General features: G+C 33.2%; 7 protein-coding genes across 16 annotated transcripts in view; 2 read left to right on the top strand and 5 right to left on the bottom strand.

Moving 5' to 3' along the window:
• Positions 1 to 3,592, bottom strand: part of Rab3-GEF (Rab3 GDP-GTP exchange factor) — a 74,006-nt gene extending 70,414 nt beyond the window's left edge. For 4 of the 8 annotated variants that reach the window (XM_070110827.1, XM_036371212.2, XM_070110828.1 and 1 more), the window contains exon 1: positions 2,872 to 3,591. The gene's annotated coding sequence lies outside the window, so the exon portion shown is untranslated. Of the gene's footprint in view, positions 1 to 2,871 lie in introns of all 8 variants that reach the window. The other 4 variants (XM_070110829.1, XM_070110831.1, XM_070110830.1 and 1 more) reach the window with 3 other exon arrangements.
• Positions 3,593 to 7,602: 4,010 nt separating this feature from the next.
• On the bottom strand, positions 7,603 to 11,391 carry Dbct (Dihydrolipoamide branched chain transacylase E2). The gene is made up of 6 exons (XM_014229860.3): positions 11,137 to 11,391; positions 9,307 to 9,422; positions 8,673 to 9,249; positions 8,213 to 8,611; positions 8,081 to 8,152; positions 7,603 to 8,016 (listed from the first exon to the last, which is right to left on the bottom strand). The coding sequence occupies exons 1-6, from the start codon at positions 11,215 to 11,217 to the stop codon at positions 7,855 to 7,857; spliced, it is 1,407 nt and encodes a 468-aa protein (XP_014085335.2). The 5' UTR covers positions 11,218 to 11,391; the 3' UTR covers positions 7,603 to 7,854.
• A 329-nt stretch (positions 11,392 to 11,720) lies between these two features.
• Positions 11,721 to 12,620, top strand: LOC106614238 (translation machinery-associated protein 16 homolog). Its single transcript, XM_014229864.3, has 3 exons — positions 11,721 to 11,875; positions 11,937 to 12,309; positions 12,383 to 12,620. The coding sequence occupies exons 1-3, from the start codon at positions 11,873 to 11,875 to the stop codon at positions 12,598 to 12,600; spliced, it is 594 nt and encodes a 197-aa protein (XP_014085339.2). The 5' UTR covers positions 11,721 to 11,872; the 3' UTR covers positions 12,601 to 12,620.
• On the bottom strand, positions 12,592 to 13,443 carry LOC106614239 (dynein axonemal light chain 1). The gene is made up of 2 exons (XM_014229865.3): positions 13,056 to 13,443; positions 12,592 to 12,981 (listed from the first exon to the last, which is right to left on the bottom strand). Exons 1-2 carry the CDS (start codon positions 13,317 to 13,319, stop codon positions 12,691 to 12,693), a joined length of 555 nt encoding a protein of 184 aa, XP_014085340.1. The 5' UTR covers positions 13,320 to 13,443; the 3' UTR covers positions 12,592 to 12,690.
• Positions 13,444 to 13,897: 454 nt separating this feature from the next.
• On the top strand, positions 13,898 to 14,632 carry Cox17 (Cytochrome c oxidase copper chaperone COX17). The gene is made up of 3 exons (XM_014229852.3): positions 13,898 to 14,040; positions 14,100 to 14,246; positions 14,307 to 14,632. Exons 2-3 carry the CDS (start codon positions 14,110 to 14,112, stop codon positions 14,389 to 14,391), a joined length of 222 nt encoding a protein of 73 aa, XP_014085327.1. The 5' UTR covers positions 13,898 to 14,040; positions 14,100 to 14,109; the 3' UTR covers positions 14,392 to 14,632.
• On the bottom strand, positions 14,621 to 16,218 carry LOC106614225 (microsomal glutathione S-transferase 1). Of its 3 annotated transcripts, none has more exons than XM_070109589.1 (4): positions 16,120 to 16,218; positions 15,280 to 15,315; positions 15,010 to 15,089; positions 14,621 to 14,943 (listed from the first exon to the last, which is right to left on the bottom strand). In XM_070109589.1, exons 1-4 carry the CDS (start codon positions 16,201 to 16,203, stop codon positions 14,691 to 14,693), a joined length of 453 nt encoding a protein of 150 aa, XP_069965690.1. In that variant the 5' UTR covers positions 16,204 to 16,218; the 3' UTR covers positions 14,621 to 14,690. The 3 variants fall into 3 exon arrangements, with proteins under 3 accessions (XP_069965690.1, XP_069965689.1, XP_014085325.1); XM_070109588.1 differs by lacking the exon at positions 16,120 to 16,218 and adding an exon at positions 15,745 to 16,054; XM_014229850.3 differs by lacking the exons at positions 15,280 to 15,315; positions 16,120 to 16,218 and adding an exon at positions 15,745 to 16,053.
• Positions 16,219 to 17,214: 996 nt separating this feature from the next.
• On the bottom strand, positions 17,215 to 18,386 carry LOC106614249 (uncharacterized). Its single transcript, XM_014229876.3, has 4 exons — positions 18,142 to 18,386; positions 17,946 to 18,082; positions 17,710 to 17,872; positions 17,215 to 17,645 (listed from the first exon to the last, which is right to left on the bottom strand). The coding sequence occupies exons 2-4, from the start codon at positions 18,073 to 18,075 to the stop codon at positions 17,288 to 17,290; spliced, it is 651 nt and encodes a 216-aa protein (XP_014085351.2). The 5' UTR covers positions 18,076 to 18,082; positions 18,142 to 18,386; the 3' UTR covers positions 17,215 to 17,287.
• Between the last annotated feature and the right edge of the window lie 3,094 nt (positions 18,387 to 21,480).

Here is a 21,480-nt window from a genome sequence, read left to right as displayed (position 1 = left end):
ATGACCCCAAGGTGTGGCTCTGTATTTGATGGGATAAGAAGGACCTATTTTATTACAAGGTTCTAAAACCAAGTGAAAGCATTAATGGAAAAAGCTACCGACAACCACTCATCAAATTGAAGTGAACGATTGCCGCAAAAAGCCCACAATTCGGGACACGAGGAAATAATTTTACATCTTAACAACGCTCGGCCTTATATTGCAAGACCAGTTCAAAACTTATTGGGAAAACAGCAGCTGTGAAGTTATGCCTCACTTCAAAGCTCAGATCTTGCCCCTTCTTAATACCAGTTGGTTCGTTCGAGGCAGAACGCTCTCGCTGGAATACGGTTGACATCAGTACAGGGTATTAAAAATTGGTTTGATTCATTCTTGGTCGCAAGGCTGGCGCAATTCTTTTGAGATGGAATCCACAAATCGACAGAAAGATGGAAAAAGTGTATACCTTCAGATGGATAATGCTTTGAATAATACTATTGCACATTGTTTTCTTAAACCAACGTTCTAATTTATACAAAACGCACAAACATAGTTATAGACCTAATATACAAAAATATAGCAAAAATAAATTACTTAATATTCTTTTAGTTTAATCCATAATTTATGGAACACAATTATATTAAGCTGTTGTGGCAATTTTTCAAATCCTTTGTTGGCTTTCTAGTTCTAATTCACAAGTCGTTTGCTCGAGCTCTTTCAACGGGTTGAATAATTACATACATACAAGTATGTAAAATGAAGATTCTTACGTGGTCCCAAACGGTTTAACTTTTAAAACGCTAAGTAATTCCATTTCAATAAAAAATCTCCCATTTATATAATAAGAGTTATGTGCTTTCTCAAGGCAGTAAAAACCAGAAAATAGTGTCGGAAGTGAAAATTATTTTTTATAGTTAAAAGTAAATGGGTCATTCCATGTCAAATCGGCAAATAGTTGGACGCGACCCCCACCGATTTGGATGAATTTTGGCAGAAAGTTTTGTCTCATCATAGAACGAAGTTCTGCCAAAGAAAAAAACTTTTCCTAAGAGTTATTCAAAATTAAAATTTTCACTGTTTTTCCGATTTTATGAGTTTATTTATTCAATATTTCAGAAGCTATTGTATATTATGAAAAAAAACGCTGGTGCGTTCATAGAGGACACTAAGAGGAATAAGAAAAAAAAATGTTTGAAAAAAAATTTTGAAAATTACCCAAATTAAAAATTTTTCAATTTTTCAAAATTGTAAAAAGTACCCGTCCCGGGAAAATTTTGGCCTTAAAAGTTTTTATATTATACCTCTAACATATCTAAAGAAATTCTGAAATTTTCAGAGGTGTGTTCTTTTTCGTTTCAAAGATATACATTTTTGAATTAGAAATGTTGAAAAAATAGAAAAAAATATTTCGCCGAATTATTATTTATAGAGATTGGGAACATCAAAAATATATGCGATTCCATTGTTTTTTCAGAAATTAAAATTAGTAGCATTTTCTCTTGCTGAAAAACAGTTTCTGGCCAAAAAGTTTTGCAGTAAAAAACCGGTACCCAAATTGATTGTTAATTTATGCTCTCAACTTACTCTCCTTAAAAGCACATTAAATACAAAATCAATTATATATATAAATAACTAAGTAAAATTTGTATTTGTATAATTTAACTCAAAGATTAAAGTATTTGCATAATAGTCAATATAATTATTGTAATTTTATTTAACTATAAATTAATTATATACATAAATGCAAATTATAATTAATTAATTATATATGTATATACATTATTTCTTTATTAATTTAAATAAACATTAACATATAATAATTAAATTAAATTTCCTGAATCCTTAATTAATTACATATTTGTGTTTATATAATAATTAATTGATTATAATTGATCGCATTTATTATATCTATTAAAACATTGTTGTTGTTAATCAGAATGAAAGTTTATTTATAAGGCAGCTACATATACTACATATATGCTATAGTGTTCCGATCTGCAGAATTTTTTCGGTTACTGTACCATTGCTTTGGAAAATAATCCAAATTTCGTGAATCTCATAAAATAAATAATTTTCCCATACAAGCACTTGATTCCGATTGTTCAGGTTGTATGGCAGCTATATGCTATAGCGGTCCGATATCGCCGATTCCGACAAATAACAGCTTATCTGTATCTAATCGGTATCTCAACGTACATGGCTGAATATACTCGGTTCGCCACTCTTATCAGCAACGCTTTCCATGAAAAAAAAATATCTATCCCTCTATGTGAGTAATAACTTAACTTCTTAGGAGTGTTATCGGCTGATTTAATAATAATTTTTCCTCAATTAAAAAAACTCAAACTTCACCGCGAATATAGAAATGAATCGCAATTCTAAATTTGAGAATTTGCAAATAAAATTCAAACTTTACAAAATGCTCGTGTTGTCACAATTGAAAAATATCAGCTTTGACCTAAAATGTTTGGTATATCGGTCTTTCCGTACTTCACCATGAATCCGTTACAAAATATTTCTGCGCACATACATACTTATATATGCGAAAGTTAAACACAAACGCAATATATAAATATGTACCTATGAACACATGCGTATGGGATCCGTATGGCCCAGCGTTTGGTTAGAATATTGGTCGATATATCGCAATGTCGGCTGGGCGCTGTGCGGTGCGATGTGCGCGTTGCGCGTTGATACGCAACAAGGTCATTGGAAAAATCGTTAAAGCAGACGACGAAATTGCCTGAGTATACATACAAATTTTTTTCACTATCATTTGGCGTATTTTCTCCAACTTTTTTACGCTTTAACAGCAGACAAATTTTGTGAAAATTTTCTAATCTACTTAGTGGTTTGTGGAAATATTTTGAAATCTTATATATTGGCACTTACCTATTAGATTTTATATGTTTAAGCGAGTTTTCGTGTTCCACAGAGAATTCAAGCCAATATCGTAACATTTTCAACGTTCTGCCACAATTCTTTTTATGAAAAACTACTTTCACTTACTTGGAAACTCACAAACACGACATAATTATGACTATGCTTTTAATTACTCGAAAAATTTAACACATACATATGTAATTTTCTCTTTTTTAAGATTTTTGCTCTACGAATTTATACACTTTTCCTCCAAGGCTTTATTACTTTTCAGGACCTTTAAATTACTTGCAACATATACTTTTCAGTCTCTTTGAACTTCAGCATTAACCTACTATGCATTTTTGGTATATATAAATATGTATGTATTGGTGTATATACAAACAATTTTCCACACTTTGGTTTTTCCGTTTAGATGTCTTTACAACTGCAGGTCTGCACAGCAACTGATAAAATTTCAAGTCCACGAAAATGCTCGTAGCTTATAAAGCCTTGAGACTGTGTTGAAAGCTCCAAAGGTTGTGTTGAGTTTCTGCGAAATTCCTGGAATTGGAAAATTTCCAACAACTTGTTGCCGTCTCCTGGCGTCGTCTGCGCAGGACTTGTTTTGGTATTGCTCAACAACGGCAATTACTTGTTTACAAACATTGTACGGCTGATTGGAGCACAACACGTGCATTTGACGTGTCAGCGCAGACGCCAATTACGCCGGTAATGGTGTTATGATAACATTGGAGCTTTCCAATTGACAGCACCGTTATAGTATATGTAAATAATTAATGCTAACGGTTATTGTGACAGCTAGTAACTAATAACGCATACAAAGAGTTTAAAAATAACTGGAGATGTCTAAATATATAATATGAGAAGTTTCCAGGTAAATTTAAAAAGTAAAGTTAATTTCCACTAGCTAGCATAAGACCTCCAATTTTTAAAATAGTTACTAAAAAATATTTGTACAATATAATACTTCATACACATTTCTCTAAGCAGCGGTGGTCACATAGAAAAATTAAAAAGTAAAGTTAATTTCCACTAGCTAGCATAAGACCTCCAATTTTTAAAATAGTTACTAAAAAATATTTGTACAATATAATATTTCATACACATTTCTCTAAGCAGCGGTGGTCACATAGAAAAATTACGACACGCTACGTCACAACTTTACTGAACTGTCATATTTACATGGTAATTGTAAACAATGCCTCTATTTTTATTTTTTAATATTGACGTCACTACTACTCTATTCTTCTATCAAAGGCACTCGAAAGAAATTAATGGAACTAAACTGTCGTAACCTCTATTCCTATCACTTTACCAAAGGGTGTCTTGTTAGATATGTCGTTTTCAAGAAGAAATAAAAAAACATTTAGTTAATTGTTATGACCCAAAATTTAACTATATTATAAAGATAAGGGCTTGCAATTATGTTTTAAAAATGATTTCGGCCAGCAATAACTCTATCTTCCAAGATGTCAATCTATTAATTGTTTCGTTGCCGGTATGGCAAATTGCGCAGTCTGTTTGAAATCCCCATCAACATCCTCCGGATCAGGCAGCGTTCCCCATGGACTGTAAGAGAAATATGTACCAATGGTTCCCTCCGTCCATAGGGCAAACGAAAACAGAGACTTTTTGAGGAAGTAACGGCGTCTGAACAATGGCTTGCGAATTATCATCACTCCAAATACAAAAATTTTGTTTATTGGGTACCCATTCAACCAAAAGTGAGTTTCAACGCTGAACAAAATTTTCTCTTATCTCGTTTTGGGCTCATTCACCGAACGTGCGACGCTCTTGATGGTCGTACGGCTTCAATTCTTGCACAAGTTGTACTTTGTAAGCCCACAAACCAAGATCCAATAGCGTATTCGGTGCGCACTGGACGGCGTCTCTAAGGATGCGCATTATCCACTAGAGTAAACTTGGTGCGAAGCCGATCCACGTTTGCTCGAATAACTGACTCTGCTGAGCGCTTATGCCGACATAATATGGGACACAGCACGCCCAACTATAAATGCATAATTGCTGTTATTTTCAACCCAACCCTTAGGGTTCGTTACAGCATATCCAGCGCCAGAGAGAAAACTGGGGCCCGGTGATAATTGTAGTGAATTCTTGGAGAAATTGTTGCAGAGTACCGGCCTCTTTGAGAGCTTGAGAGAAATTGTTCCCGAATCCAAAATTTATAATTTTATTTGTAAAAAATAAAAAACCAAGGATAAAAATGAACAAAAAATTATTGTTCATTAAGATTTGGAATTAAATTCGTATTTTGTAAACATTTTAATAAGTATAAATTTAAAAAAATAAAAAAAAAACTCTTTCTGAAAGCCAATGAAAAAAATAAAAGCAAAGAGTGTGCAAGAATTATTGTTTGCTATTATTAACAAGTAAGGAAGGGCTAAGTTCGGGACCGAACATTTTATACTCATGCAACTTGCAAATATCAAAGCCGGATAAATACCTTTAGGTGTTGGGAAAACTTTATATTAAATGTTGCGAAAGAATTCAACATTCATTATTCTACAAAATCATGAATGGATTACAATCAAATTTGTATCTTATTAACTTACATTCATTAAGGTACCTCATATACAATCACCAATCCATAAGAAGTAAAGTCAACTAGATGTTTGATAATTTTGACATTAGTTATATAACTCCCATATGGGGACTGGGACAAGTTTTCACCCAAAGATACATTATTATTAGAGAATTAGGTATATGGGGACTAAGTGAATTATTGAACCTATTCAATCCATTTTCAACATACAGGCATACTATTATTAGGAAAGGATTCTCTCCAAATTTCTATTACACATTGACCGATTGACTCGATAAAAAGTTCTCAATAGAAAGTGAGGTCCACATATTCGGTACTTATGTGGACCCCACTTTCTATTTTTTCGATTTGGACAATTTTTTGTCATAAAATGGCACACTTCAAAAGCACTACTCGTGTATTTCATCCCGTTATATTTATTTCTTCTTGATTTGTATATTGGAAAGTGAAAAAATCATATGGGATTTAAAATTGTGGTATATGTGAAGTAGACGTAGTTGTAGTCCGATTTGACCCATTTTCATACTGTAATATAGAAATGTCAATATAATGTTACCTGCCGAATTTAGTTGAAGCCGGTCGGTCAGATCTTGAGAAATGGGTTTTTCCACAAAATGTGGTCGGTGCCACGCCTATCATCCAATTTTGAGAGCGGCGCCTATGAAGCTTTCTCCTAACATCTCTACATATTACTATTATTTGAAAGATAATTTTTTAACAGTAGATGTTGATGAAAATATGAACTAATAGTCATATTTATCTGATATTATTTGGATAAGAAAAATTGCGTAAAACTCCAAAAATTGTATGAGAAAATCTTCAATCGTTCATTTGTCATTTCTGAAGTCAGAATGTGGAGAAAACGAATCTACGGTCGAAATATCGAAAATGCACTTGATGTATTCCCGGTGAGTTACTTTCGAGGGGGGTGGGTGAATAGGTTCAAACCCAAAAACCTCTCTGTGTATCCACCACTGGGCGGAAAAATATTGGGCCTAACAATGAAGGAAAGTCTTTTTATGTAAAAATATGGCTTTATTCTTTGAAATAATCTCCTGGTAGAGCATTTGTTGTAACAGTCCACCAACATTTTTATATCGGTTTGATAGTGTGAACCTTCGAAGGCTTCAAGATATGCGTGTTTTGCATCTTGATCTCCTAATTTGAGTGTACAATATTTTACTTTTAGAGTCTAGAAAAAAAGAGATAGTCGCTGAGGCGCCCAGTAAGGTGGGTGGAGGACTAGTTCATTGGGTAATTTCTTCAATTTATCAGTTATTTATGCAAGCTCGCAGATCTTTTTAATTTGTAATAACTTGTTTTTGCGAGATTTTCTCTTGTTACTGTCTGTTTTGACCTTCCTGAACAAGGTGGAGTGTGTACTTGATTATTGATTATGCAGATTTTCTATTGATAACCATTGTCCTGCATCAACGGTGTTTTTCCCACCAATGTTTCATCAAAGCACGAAATAACGTCAGCTATAGATCAATAACGAACTGGTGAAATGTCACCAAACTTTGGTATTATATCAAGAAACGAGTTGTTTCAACAGAGTCGGACGATAGGGAAAGGGGTGTTAAGAGAGTGAGCTTGGTGGAGCATACAAAGAGACGGTTAATATCATCCGGGGACTCTTTTCAAGCAGAACAAATGTTTAGTATGTCAAGTACTATTCTGGAGAGGTAGGAGTTTAATCAATTATAATATCCAGAACGAAGTTGCGTGACGGTCACTCTGGTTTCACGCGGCAACTCGAATTCACAGTAAGCGATAGGGAGTGCTTCGACTCCTAGGACATTAATGGCGTTTAATGCCTGTATGAAGTTGGCCATCCTGTAATGATTCGAGACGCAGTATTCTGACAAGTTAAGAATTTCTTGGTTTTTGGAGCGGCATATTTCCGTACCCTGAATGGAACAGTAAGAAGCCTTCCAATGTGCTGACCTAAAATTGCTCTCTCGCAGGGATATTTCAGGATTAGTCCACAGCCTATCAGCCTAATGGTGTTAAGTGAAACTTAGTGTTTTTTGCTTTCTTTAAAATTTTACGTACACTTTATTAAACATTTTACATATGTACATACATACACATATATGTACATAGTTACTTATAATAGAATTATAATCAATAATTTACTTTAAACACAAACCAGTTTCATATAAAATATATTCAAACAATATTTTAAGCACCCACAGAATGTATCGTTGAATTTTGAGTTTAAAACTCTGTTAAATGCACTGTATATGGTACAAAGCTGCGGCGATAAACAATTGAAAAAATAAAAAACGTATTATGTAAATAAATGCAGCAAACAGCCTTTCGTGTTGAAATTGCACTTCCACAACTTTTTATGAAGTTCTAAAATCGGACAAGATGTTCTTAGACTCGTACAGAAATTCTTAGACTTGCCCAACAGTTCATAAAACTTAGTTAAGCAAAAATAACGCTGGGTTCTCCAGATATTGTTTCCACACGTTAGAAAATTGAGCCATTGTGACGCCATCAATAAGACGATGATCTGCACACCAACTGACATTCATGATATAAGCTTTAACGATTTCGTCATTTTCATTAAAACGGGGCACAGCCTTTATGAAAAATAAAAAATCAATTATCGGATTGTGCTTAAGTATACATTTAATTTTATTTCACCCTTGTCCGTCCCATAGCGCCGATGGCCACTTGTGGTGCCATAATACAGGGATGAGTATAAGTACCACCAACCTATATATATAAATGTATTAATTATATATTTAATTACTTATACCACAATTTTCAACTCACCACACCAATGTTGGAAAGTGAAAAAGTACCATCAGCAAAGTCTCGAGGGGTTAATGCACCTCTGCGACCACTTTCGACCAGCTCATTCAAATCCTTGGCAATATCCAGTATATTCTTAGCCTCACAGTTCTTAATATTTGGCACTATCAAGCCCTGTGGCGTGTCTATGGCAACACTGACATTGTGCGCAGCTTTGTATATCACTGATTCCTTTTCAACATCGAGTGAACTATTCAAAATATGATACTTGGTAAGTGCAATAGACGCAGCTTTGATACAGAAGGGCATGAATGTGAGCTTTGGAATGCCACGTTCACTAGCTACTGTCTTCAATTGATCACGGAAATCAATGAGCTTGGTCATGTCTACCTCATCGCTATAAGCAAAATGTGGGATTTTCTGAAATTTTATAATTGGTTAGACGACTTATATCCCATACTGATTCAATCAAAACAAATACCAAAGATTCCGACATGGATTTCATCATCGCTTTGCGTACACCTTTCAGTGGTTCAATGCGATCAGCAGCAAATGGAGCGAACTTTTGAGCTTCTTTTAGCGCACATGATAACTCTGATTTTGCCGCAATTGTCGGATGTGGTATATTAGTGCCAGCAGGTACTTGTCCCAGGTACTCGAGTACATCACCTTTTAGCACCCGTCCCAATTTTCCTGTAGCCGGCACTTTGGAGAGATCTACTTTATTTTCCATAGCCAAGCGACGCACTGCCGGCGTTGCAAGAGTTATATTACGAACTACATCCTGATCGCTTGCAACTTTTCCGCTACTTGTTTGCCCGCTTGAGCTGGATTCCGCTTCTGAATCTGAGCCAGACTCCGAGTCGGAATTGTCAGCATCATCTTCTTCAACATCAAAATCCAATAGCGGTTTGCCGACCAAAGCAATATCATCAATTGGATGGTGGATTTTCACGATTTTGCCATCGTAACGACTAGTGATTGTTACAGAAGCCTTATCCGATTGCACTTCGCAGAGGTCATCGAACTGCTCCACGGTGTCGCCGACTTTCACAAACCTGCAAGTAATTGTTATTGCAATTAAAAAATAAAGTAATGAGTATGAATTTAGTTACCATTCTTTTACAGTAACTTCCCGTATGCCTTCGCCGATATCACTTAGCTTAAATGACACTATTTTTTCCATGCATGGAGACAGGTGCAAACAGCGAATTAGAGTTGCACTCTCGGGCTTTTCAAAAATATCAAATTTATTATTAATTAAACAACAACAATCAAAAACTGATGCCAGTATTAAGCCCTAAACTTAAACAATAAACCAAAAGCAAGTAATGAATGGACAATGGACACACAACCACTCAAGTATATTGGGTAAATGTGCCAGTGAATGGAAAGTTGCTTATTTTCTGCTTTATACACCAGTATATAACAGACATTCAATGATGTGATCATTTGATAGCAATTCGGGACGATGGACTATTTTAAAGACGGCCAAATATATCAGTTTTTATAAACAAAGCTAATTTTATAATTGTGTTTTTTAAATAAGGCGAATTTCTCCAGTAACCGGACACTTTTTCTAGTAACCGGACATCTATTACGTTTTAAGAATAGCGTAAACCACTTCTTTCCCGGCGTTCCATCTTTAAAATGAGTTTTTGTAAAACTGTCTTTGATTATTTTTTGGACTGCATACCAAACCGCACCGCACTTCTCTAACACCTCTCTACCTACGATCCGACCTCGTCAAAACAGCACGTTTTCTCCTACCTACCCTCCCTCCTACCGTTTGACTTCGATGACAATCAACCTGAACCTTACAACAACAACAACAAAAAGTTATTTTCTTGATCGTGTTCTGAAGATTGATCGTTTTAATAGGAATCCCACATTTACACAATTTTAATATCCTGGAAACAATGATGTCTTCTTCTTCCTTTGTCAAGTGTGATTGGGGACCCCATCTGAGGGAAAACTCAGACACTTTTCCGTTGAAGCGATCTTGAATGGTGGAAGTCTATATATATTGGATGCTTTTCGGAGGTTTAACGTATTATTTCGGAAGTCTGCTAACGCCTTCTTCAAAGCCACTTGTTGTGCCACTTTGTTCATTACTCATTTTAAAAAGTGTTTAAGTATTAAAATAAAACGTATATAATATATTTAACATAATTTAAATTCATTAACCTGACAGTTTAATTTATCAATAAAATTTCGTTTTTTAACAAGATTTTTATCACAATTTCTTTTTAGATAATTTTTGATCAAAACTAAACATTTACTAACATGCTTTTACGCACAATAATTTATAATTCTTACTTGCAAATATCTGTCACTAGCAAAAAAAATAACTTTATCACACTTTGCGACAGAGATTATCCCTGCTTCGCGATACGTACACAAACTAAAATTTATTTAATAAAGTCGGCAACGCAATTATCAAAATATAATGCTTGTTATACCGTTATAAATCGATGGCTGCTTCGATTCAATTTTTTCTAAGCATCCCAGGTTTAACGGTTTTCTTAGTTTAAATGTAAAACCTGAGTAGTGTCCGATCACCGGCATGCTTACCCAACATATATTTAGATTATTATTAATAACCAAATTTAAAATTAAATTTATAGAACGTATCCGATCTTTTAAAATAATAGTTTAAGCAATAAGTATCCACAAAACTATTGAATATTGCTGAATTTTTGAATAAGGTACAAAGTATTTTTAGTAACAATGGCAAATTTTTAAATGGGTCGTATATACATGTACATAAGTATGTTTGTAGAAAATATATGATTCTGAGTTATGTAATATTGTAGCCAATTTGGAAATAAATTTGCCATTGAAAAGATTACTGACTGAACGAATTTTAAATCCAGTTGTTCAGAGAAAAATAATTTTTAACATTAATTAAACTTAATTTTCACAGGGTTTTTATTTACACGTACTATTACACGAACTCTAAACGTATGCGATAAGCAATTCTTCAGCATTGTCGCGCCATGATTTCTCAAGAATATGGAAGACATATTTAAAATAAAATTAACAAGTTGTAAAGCACCCACAGAATAAAGGAACAGATTATTTACATTCACTTAAAACTAATAGTCTTGAGAAAAACGTGCGCAACAAAACAGGAAAATAAAACAACTTTATATCTAAAAACAACCGTTCAACAAGTTCTTATCAGCATATGTCAAGTTTGTTTTTTGTTACTTTTCATGCGCAAACTGTCAAGATCTTCGATCCTCAATGCTGTCACATTTTTTTCTGCAAGGAAAAGTCTAGTCTGCACTACCGATTTTCAAAAATTTTAATGAAATTCTTAAAAAGTTGTTATGATTTGACTTATTTCTATTATATACAAGTATAAATCATAACATCTTTCAAAGAGTATATATCATGCCTTCGTACTTTTTATAATATACCTCTTGATCATAGATATTAGGATTGTTTAATCAGAGCATATAAATGAAATTCTTCTGGTTTAATAACGTTGGTAAATTCTATAGAATAAAATAATCTTCTACCATGAGTCATCTATTACTCGGCAGCATTCTTTAAAATTACTTCAGGAATGTTTTTGCTGCTACACAACAACATTCTTCTATTACAGTTAACGAAATGACACATCAGTTCTAAACATAAATAAAAATAAATATATCCGCACGTGTGACTGAAAAAATGGTAAGTATTTTTTACTGTTTATAATAAAATGCATAAATCTACAAGAATAATATCTTTGTAGACTAACCTACGAAAAGAACTAGAAAAATGTAAACATCCAAATAGTCGGAAAACAAAAGCTTTAAGCAAGAAGGCACGGCGTCAGAATAACAAACACAAAGCGCGAATGGGTCATGCAATTAAAAGTAACATAATGGGCGAGAAATTAAATTGGTTTTTGGGAAAAATCGATGAGGACAGGACAAAGCCACTAACACCACAGGAATTTGAAGAGTTCGTAGCTTTGTACCTCAAGCGTTTTGATGAAGAACTCGCACAAATTGCGCTTAAACAATCAATTAGCAAGAATCGCTCTAAACAGCACGCAGCTCGGGAGGATGTTATCAAAATTACTTTGGAAAGAGAGCGAAATGAGTACCAAAGTGGAGGCATGGGTAATTTCACAAAACTAAATATATAATATTGTTAATCATTAGTGCAAGATGTATATGATTTTCTATACCACAGAGCTACTAAACCTCTGCGATCCTGTAAAATTTAAATCGCTAATGGATTGGGATGGTAGTGCGCTCAATGTTCAACATTTGAAACTAGATCTTGTTTCGCATAAAATGCTGCAGCGTCTGAAAAGCGCAAACACCACAAATAGCAATGAGGATAATACTGTTAATGCACCTCCTGCTACAATTAGCATTTCTAATACGGAAACCATGGAATTGGCTTAAATAAATGTATTGTAACAAAATGTAGTTTTTTTTACACCAAATGTTGCCATTTACAGGTTTGTATTAATATATATATTTATATTGGGTTAATTAATCGCCTCTTATAACCGGTTCACCATCAAGTTTTTTTAATAGTGGCAAACGACGTATGGCTTCATTTTTAAAAACCAATTCATCCATATTCTCGTTGAGTATATTGCCAAGAAATGAAATTTCCTCCAGTTTTGGCGCCAATGCCATACGATTGAACTCTACCCAATCCTTAATAAGATTATGCGATACATAAAATACGCGCAATACTTTCATGGATTCAATTGGTTTAATTTTCTCAATAATATTGTAACTGACCCATAACTCTTCCAATGTTTCTCCAAGTGCCTCCTGTCAGTATGAAAAGAAAATGTCTTACAATATAAGATGTGCTGGGTTAAATATAGTTTGGACTAATAACTTACAATGCCATTGATACTTTTCAAATTGTTTCTTGCCAATGAAAGAATACGGAGATTTTTAAGTTGATTGATACCCGTTATTTTTTCAATCATATTGGAAGACAGACTAAGTTTCCTACAGTTAACGAGCGTATTAAGTGTGCTATCCATTTTTTCAATTGGTGGATATTGAAATTGTAAACCAATGTCTGTCACTGTAATGGGATCTTTGCCATTTTTTTCTTCCCAAATGCGTAGTGCATCCTTGATGGTGGTAGGTTTGGCCATTAAGTAAATATGAGCTGTATATTATATTTTTAAATATTTATTTTCAAATGTTTTTTTTACTGACAATTTTAGAATTTTGCGCCAAATTTGTAATTTGACGGTAGAAGTTTTAAATATTTTTTGATTGATTGATAAAACTGCATGGCATATCTTGGGTTTATGCCTCCATCTATACATTAATTTTCTTTTTCTGCTACATTTCAGAAAGGTTTTGGAGAAATTTTGCATAAAATATGAGTTATTAATTAACAAATTATGAGAGGCCATGGAAAATAAAAAGCTCAGGCCTACCGAGGAAAGACTATCAGCTCAGTATTTTTTAACAAATGATATTATCTATATTAATATTATGTGAGTTTCGCCAAAGTACGTTTTCAACCATTATTAAATATGTAATAAATAAATAAATAAATATTAAATTAACGTTAAAACGTCTTTAAATATTGTCTTGTTTCACAATTGTTATTTTCTTCTAATAACCTAATAATAATAATACAAAAAATTGTCTGTATATAACTTGTATACTTACATTTCTGTACATATTCTGGGATGGCATATAATCAATTTTGTTAAAAGAATGTATAGTCTTGCCCTAATATGTTCAGCAGCTTGCGACATCTGCAGGAAACTTTGCATTGTTGCAATAAAAAAAGTTCCAGTTCACAGAAAAATGTAATATTCTGAAAGTTTTTTTGAGTGCTTGTGAAATATTTAAAGAGAGGTTCTATTAAAAATCATAGCAATTGCAAGACAAGTTTTATGAAAATATACATCTTACAGAACTAACAGCATGGGAAACGCACCAGTCAAAGAAGTAGCGCAAGCAGCTGCTACAAATGTCATTGGAACAACAGCGCAACCGGCTGAGAAACCTAAGTGCAAGGCATGCTGTGCTTGTCCAGAAACCAAGAAAGTTCGCGATGCATGGTTAGTTAAATATTTTATCGTCATGAACGTTATTTAACATTGCCTTTATTAATTTTCTAGCATTGTTGAACGAGGTGAGGAGAACTGCACTGATTTGATTGAGGCGCATAGACAATGTATGCGAGCGCAGGGATTCAATATATAAACGAAACAGCCAAGTTTACGACTTGTTCAAATACAACATCTTACTTAATTTTTTTTTTTTGGCAGTCTGCATGATTCTCATGGGGTTCTCGGCAAAAGTTTAGTCGAGTTGATGCGTTTAACGCTGCTAAAACACTTTTTATTTGTTACTAGTCTTATTGCGTAATCTGTATAAATAATGTAAGGAAATTGCCATTATGAGAATTTGAAATTGAATTAATTAAATAATGTAAAAGGCAAAATGAATTTTTATTTGTAAAAAAAAATTCAACCAAAAAATAAAAGAAAATACATAATTTATTAGATATATGCCAACATATCCAATGCCACAGCACAGGCCATGTAAATTGTGATCGCAAATGCTACACCAAAGGCAATAATGCGCGATGGTTGAGGTACTGGATAGAACGCATACACTAATGTGTGCAATATGCGCGCAATGGTCACAACACGGAAGAGTATGCAGGCAACTGTTGGATTCGGGTTTGTGCAAATATACAGCAGAGCCATCGTGAAGTATGGTAGAATATTCTCCATGTCATTGCGGTGTGCACTGTCAAAGAACGTAAGGCAAGTTGTAAATATGAGATGAGAGGCACGAAATAGTAATATAACTTACCGACGCACACGCTCCACATGTGGATCATTATATTGCACTTCAATATCCTTGAAAAACAAGTCTTCTTGATTTGGGAATACCTAAAAATAGATTTAAGTGAAGCTAGATAAATGTTTGTCTGCAAAAGATGATTTTCAATACTATTGCCAATTAAGCCTGAATTTTGAGGTATGATTTCCAATCCATGTATGCATGTTGTGCATACATACATACATAACCAGCCAAATGAGTTACATTTATTTACAGGCGAATTTATATGAATGATTTTACCTTCCTCAGACAGCTATGAGGAAATAAATCCAGAATCTGTAAAAATTATATAGATATGAATGATTACGGATATTGTAATGAATGAATTTTTATGATAAATTTTGATGTATGCATGTATGTATATACTTGTACATAAGCATGAGCAGATGTATAATTCAAGGTGCTTGCAAAATGCTAAGGATAACTTCTAGAGTGATGTTTTAAATAAGTTCTGATTTCATGGATTCATTGCCGCCTAACTAATATGCTGTTGAACACGCTCTTATTATTTTAATATTCTTAGCGTTTTGCGACTTAACAATTTATATAATTAACCCGACCGGTTTAAATCTGTGCAAAGTTCGGTCGATTTTTTCAAACGTAAATTTAATTTTTTAGTATAAATGGCCAAAACCAAAACAAGAGTTATGTCCACAACAACAACAACACTTCCTCCAGTCAGCAAACAATTTGCAACCTGCATACCTTATTGCGGAATCGTTGCAGTGCTGTCAACAATGACATTAGCAGCATTTTGATCACCATCACACTGGCCCAGAAAAGAAAGCAGCAAAACACTGGATTATCTAGCGTTAAATAGTTTCTTGCGAACTTCTCATTCATGACTGCACTAGGATTTAGGGCATTAAATGTTGCCAATGGTGGTGCTTCACTTGTTGTAACCATTTTCAATAGTATTCCTTTTTATAAAAATTTTCAGTTAAAAGTAGTAGGTTTACCGACTAGACAACTGCAAAGCTTCGCTATAACTTTGCGAATATTTTGTTTACGCTAAGTCGTGAAGTCTGAGAACGTAGATTGACCACATCATACACACATAGGCACGTAGAACTTGTTTACCTTCGAAAAAATTATAAACTGCAAAGTTATCTTCTTAATTTCTACCAAGCTTACATATATACATATGCACTCATATATGTACATACATGCGTATATGAGTGAATATTTCAATAAAGGTGGAAACTGGTTGTGCTTTGATGTTTCTGAACATGTTTTAAGACAAAAATCAGATCCATTTATATAACTTAAAAACACGAAATTTTAGTTCTACTAACGTCTATTCTTCAATCAAGTGATGATCAATGGAATAATACAATTACATAAACATGCTTAATCATTGTTATGTGTATATATGTACATTTGTATGTATGTATATATTTCAACATATTTATAAATTTGAACATGTATATATATACATTTTAAGCTATCTAATGAAACAGACAATTTTAGTCCACACATTTTTATTTTAAATTTTATTGTCTTGAATTTTCAAACACTTTTTTCTTATATATAAAATAAATAATAACTAATATACCTTATCTAACTTATATATGTCTTGTAGATACTAAATAATAAAAAAATTTCGAGCGCCAAAATCAGGCATACCTATACTACCAATACTCTTATGGTGTCAGGGAATACCGATTACATATATCTTTCTCGAACAGTTTTAGACGTTACAATCAATCGTCAGACAAAACAAAAACTATTATAATGTATTTTTTCGGGCGACTTTAAAGTCGGTAATGGGTGTGGAGTTATTTTTGTAATTCATGTACATACATACCTATGTACATATATTGTAGTAATATTTCATATATTAAATTACTGTTTAAAAATAATCATTATTCAAACGAATCAATTTAAAAATATTTACGTATTTATAAATCGCTTAAATCAAAAATTATAGAATGAAAATTAAATTTAACAAGACCCCGTTAACTTCGGTTGCACCGAAGCTATAATATCCTTCACATGAACTTGAACTTTCTTCGGAGATTGTATTGTTGCTATAGACAATAATCTATGCCAAATTTGGTGAAGATATATTGTCAAATAAGAATGTTTTCTATACAAGGACATGATTTTGAATATTTCAGTTTGTATGACCTCTTATCCTACAAATGCGCAGCTTGTTGAACAGACAGACGGAAATGGATAAATCGACTCAGCTTCATGCTGATCATTTATATATATACCTAGTATTATAAACATTTCAAATGAAATTTTAAGAATTATGTACATGGTTTAGGATTTCCATTTTTAACCGATCCTGCACTTCCTCCGATTTCTTCTGCAGAAGCTCGTCCAACATAGCTAAAAACGCCTTATTTTTGGACTCCTTTGTAGAGAACAACGTCTCAATTGTCTCACAAAAACGAGTAAGTCGTTCGTATGCCTCCTCGTCCAGCCGTTGACGTTTTGGCGCATCTTTTGGTTTTGGTGTATCTCTGCTAGTTTGGCTATCATTTAGCACACTTTTTTCTTGATGTAATTCTACCCACTCAAAATTGCTCTGTGTTGTTGCAGGCGAATTACTACAGCTGAGCTGGTCATCGTTGCACGATTGCGTATTACATATCGTTCTACAAAAATAATTGAATATCATTAACAAATTAAAATTGAATTATAAATATATTTGTAACTTACTTTCTGGGGTTAACATGTTTTGTTAAAAACCGCATTAATTTGAGATAACACCACTCTTTCTTTTCCTCTGATTCCACCTCCTGCCCTGACTTCGATTTTTGGGAAGCTATCTCCCGCACAAATCTATCACGTAGCGACTTCCAGCGCTGCTTGCATTGTTCCACTATTGAAAGAAGGAAATGCACAAGAAGATTAAACATTTTACTTGCATTAAAAAAATAATAACAAATATTTACCAGAGGCTCCCGTTGAAATCGCCACTGCCTTCCATGATCGCTCCTTCAACACCATATTTCGAAATAAAGGTGAGCTTCTGTCGTACAGGCAAGGGTGCAACTTAATGGCCTTAATTAATTTCTTTTCCATGTGTTATCTAAAATAATTTTGAAAGCTAATTGTGTATATTATTTATTCTCAATATATTTAACTTACCTTAATGTTATGATGCGGTACAAGGTAAATAAATAGCAATAAAGATAGTATTGGCTGTTGCCTAAGATTTTTCGAGGCTTTGCTTTGCTTCGCTCGAAAGTTTTGTGTGTGCACGTATTCATAGAAAAGCATACAACGAAACTATGTATGTGTCAAAGCAAAAGTCCGAAACAAAGCGAATCCAAAGTTGTATGTTAATCATTTTTCGCGGCGAAGCAAAGCTAGGCGAACTACGATGTTGGGCAACTCTAATCTTTTTATACTTTGACAAACAGCTGTCACCATTTTTATTATTAATAGCTGGTTTACAAAGAACTTTACTCGCTTTGCTTGACAGTTAACACATTAATATCGAAGCGAAGCAAACATAGGGTATGTCAGAAGGAACTTCATACCTATTTCAAAAATTTATTTCGATCCAATAGAAAAATAATAAAAATCAAAGAAATAAGTAACAACAAGTAAGGAAGGCCTAAGTTGGGATGTAACCGAACATTTTATACTCTCGCAATTTGTAAAGATTAAAGGCGGGTAAATACTTTTATCTTAAAGTAACGAAAATCTTTATTACAGTACATCGTGCTGGTATAATTCGCGGACCGATTTCACACATTTTGAACATTAAACTATAGTATATCCAATACTATATTTTCGTTTAATTTTGCTAAGATATCTTACATATTGATCGATATATACGATATAAAACCAATCAAAAGTTTGAAATTCTTATATTACTTATATGGGGCGACAGGTAGTACGAGTATTGATGCGATTCGATTCAATGTTGGCATTACGATATATCCTTACCAGAAAACGATGCTCTCTGTATTTCATTAAGATAACACCAATTGACAAATATATATGAAGTATAAAGTCAACCGGATGTTTGAAAATCTTAGTATGTGGTATTTGGAGGCGAGGGGAAGCATTAATCCGACTTTACCCATTTATGGCGAAAAGTAGGCGTGGCTGTAGTCCACTTTGCCACTGAGACATATTAAGGTCGAGATAATTGCGTGCAACAAATTTGAATTTGAATTTTAGAAGACAGCGTTCCTTAAGGCCGCTTCGAAGAATGCCAACCACTCCGGGTCTTTTACTGATTAGGTCAAATTGTTGTCAGGCATTTATAAATGTCCTTGATGACTGGTAGGGATATACATATCATTTCATCAAAAAAGTCACCAATAAAATTCCTAAAAGGGTGTTTTGGCCGGCATACTATGTATGTATGATTCGAAATAAATAACAATATGTAAGTTTTTATAGTCATGCGAATTAGTAAGTATATTTGTACGTTATTTTTGTATCTTTTGCTTGCTTATTTCATTATATGCTGTGTGTCGGTATGTCATATTGTGTTTTTACTTTTAAGTCTCGCTATATGTGTAAAGGTATTCGCTTTATTGGACGAATATACTAAGCTACACGTAGGAAGATCAAAGTCCACGGTGTGTTTTTGTATTATTTGCGAGCCATACAACCATTTCATGACGAATTTAGTAGGAAAACAAATATATTTAAGAGTGGAAGAACGTAAGAGCGTAATATTTGAGAGAAAATCCATCAAAAGGGAGTGGTTATTTGAAAAGAAAAATCGAAAGAGTATATTCTATAATATAATTTAAAAAACTTTTTTGGAGAAAAATGATGTGAAGATGACTGTGTTGCTTTCATATGATTAATTTTAGCTACTTAGTATAAATTCTTATATTACGTTCTTATGTTGTTAAAAAAAAAAAGTTATGACCGGATTTATATTGTAAATTAAGAATTTGAGAAACCTGTGTGAGAACCAGATTGGTTTGTGGACACTGATATGAACTGCGAGCACAAAACTGCAAGACCGGACGTAATGAGAAACAGCAACTTTTTTATTGACACTATTAAGATCGCATGACGAAAATAATTACAAATATTCTGATTTATGGTATAGTTAGAGACATGAACAAATAAAAGCATCATTAAATAAGGTTTCGACTTAGCTTTGCAGAGTTAAAAAAAATTATTGTTTTAAAAGTAATGGATGTTTGTGTTGATCCAGTTCCAAGAGAAGCTCCTTGGGGAGACCATCATTTATTTTAAATCAATAGAGAAAAAAAATAGTGTCTAGTTTTTCATGTTTACAAAAAGCTATGTAAATTTCAACGAAATCTACTGAGCAGTTTTCGAGCTACAGTGGCCATTAATTTAAAAAACACAGTTTTTGAAAAGCCTTATACGAACATTCGAGAGCGCCCGAGAAACCCTCGCTGATTTTCGAATAACTCGAAAAGAATTTGTTGGATATACTGCAAATTTTCACTGAAAGTTTCTAATATATTATACTTTAAGAAAATGCATTTTTTTTTTTTGATAATTCTAACTAACCCTAACCCCTTATGAAATTGTAAAGAAACTTTATTGAAATATCTTAGCTTGATGGTTTCAGAGGTATGTAGTTTATTTATTGCTTTATAGGTTAAATGTATAAATAAGATATTATAGAACTACCTAAAGTTTAAACAATACACGTCGCTAAAGCCGGACTAATCATTAGACTAGTCTCGAAAACCTCTAATTTTTCCGAGAAGCTAGCTTGTTATACTATAAAAGTGTTCCACATAGTGTTTTTTTTTAAACAATGAAATTTTGGTAGAGATCACTCTTCTTGATTGACACTGTAACAACCTGAGCGATTTTTATTACGAAATAGGTCCGTCAGATAGTTCTTTTTGAGGTTATTTTCCAAGTCAATGGTCTACATTGATTAAGCAGTTTTAACCGACCTGTTGGAACCAGTCAGAATTATTTTCAATTGCTAAAACTCAATAAAACATAGGATTTCATTAGTTTTCAACTTTATATGAAGCAAAAGTTATACGAGTAACAAAAAAAACCCTTTAAATACAAATTGTAGTGTCTTCATGCACATTTTATTTTATAAATACATTTTAAATATAATACATACATACATACATAGTCGATAGCAGTAGTTTATTCTCAAGAAATCAAGCACAATCAACCCTTAACTTTACGGTACAAAGTCCGCTCAATATCTATATTTTTATTTACTTAATATTAGTTCTGATTCGCTGTGAAAATACCAGGCATCAGACGATAATTTCAACAAAATTATGGCCGCAATCGAGCGAGTAACTTTGATACGAATAAGTAATAAAAAAAATGTAAAACAAGTAAGAAAGTGCTAAGTTCGTGTGTAACTGAATATTTCATACTCTTGCAACTTGCTTTAGGTGTTGGCAAAACTTTATATTAAGAAATGTAGCGAAAAGGTTCAACTTCATTGTTCGACGAAATGTTGAATGGATTACAATCAAATTTGGTAGTAACTTATTT

This window comes from Bactrocera oleae, chromosome 5 (assembly GCF_042242935.1).
Source record: "Bactrocera oleae isolate idBacOlea1 chromosome 5, idBacOlea1, whole genome shotgun sequence".
Lineage (NCBI taxonomy): Eukaryota > Metazoa > Arthropoda > Insecta > Diptera > Tephritidae > Bactrocera > Bactrocera oleae.
The sequence above is the reverse complement of the archived record's forward strand: the minus strand, read 5'-3'. Positions and strand labels throughout refer to the sequence as shown.

Bases quoted from the DNA above. Each gene is read 5' to 3' on its own strand.
- Dbct (XM_014229860.3), bottom strand. From the start codon at position 11,217: ATGTCTTCCATATTCTTGAGAAATCATGGCGCGACAATGCTGAAGAAT. The intron at 9,250-9,306 runs GTAACTAAATTC...AATTACTTGCAG, and splicing joins GAAGTTACTGTAAAAGAATG to GTTTGTGAAAGTCGGCGACA. The intron at 8,017-8,080 runs GTGAAATAAAAT...TTTTTCATAAAG, and splicing joins GCGCTATGGGACGGACAAGG to GCTGTGCCCCGTTTTAATGA.
- LOC106614238 (XM_014229864.3), top strand. The intron at 12,310-12,382 runs GTAATTTCACAA...TCTATACCACAG, and splicing joins GTACCAAAGTGGAGGCATGG to AGCTACTAAACCTCTGCGAT.
- LOC106614239 (XM_014229865.3), bottom strand. From the start codon at position 13,319: ATGGCCAAACCTACCACCATCAAGGATGCACTACGCATTTGGGAAGAA. The intron at 12,982-13,055 runs GTAAGTTATTAG...TCATACTGACAG, and splicing joins TGAAAAGTATCAATGGCATT to GAGGCACTTGGAGAAACATT.
- Cox17 (XM_014229852.3), top strand. From the start codon at position 14,110: ATGGGAAACGCACCAGTCAAAGAAGTAGCGCAAGCAGCTGCTACAAAT. The intron at 14,247-14,306 runs GTTAGTTAAATA...TTAATTTTCTAG, and splicing joins AAGAAAGTTCGCGATGCATG to CATTGTTGAACGAGGTGAGG.
- LOC106614225 (XM_070109588.1), bottom strand. From the start codon at position 15,945: ATGGTTACAACAAGTGAAGCACCACCATTGGCAACATTTAATGCCCTA. The intron at 15,316-15,744 runs GTATGCAGGTTG...TAATTTTTACAG, and splicing joins TGCAACGATTCCGCAATAAG to ATTCTGGATTTATTTCCTCA. The intron at 15,090-15,279 runs GTAAAATCATTC...ATCTATTTTTAG, and splicing joins CTCATAGCTGTCTGAGGAAG to GTATTCCCAAATCAAGAAGA.
- LOC106614249 (XM_014229876.3), bottom strand. From the start codon at position 18,075: ATGGAAAAGAAATTAATTAAGGCCATTAAGTTGCACCCTTGCCTGTAC. The intron at 17,873-17,945 runs GTAAATATTTGT...TTCTTTCAATAG, and splicing joins GATTTCAACGGGAGCCTCTG to TGGAACAATGCAAGCAGCGC. The intron at 17,646-17,709 runs GTAAGTTACAAA...TTATTTTTGTAG, and splicing joins AAACATGTTAACCCCAGAAA to AACGATATGTAATACGCAAT.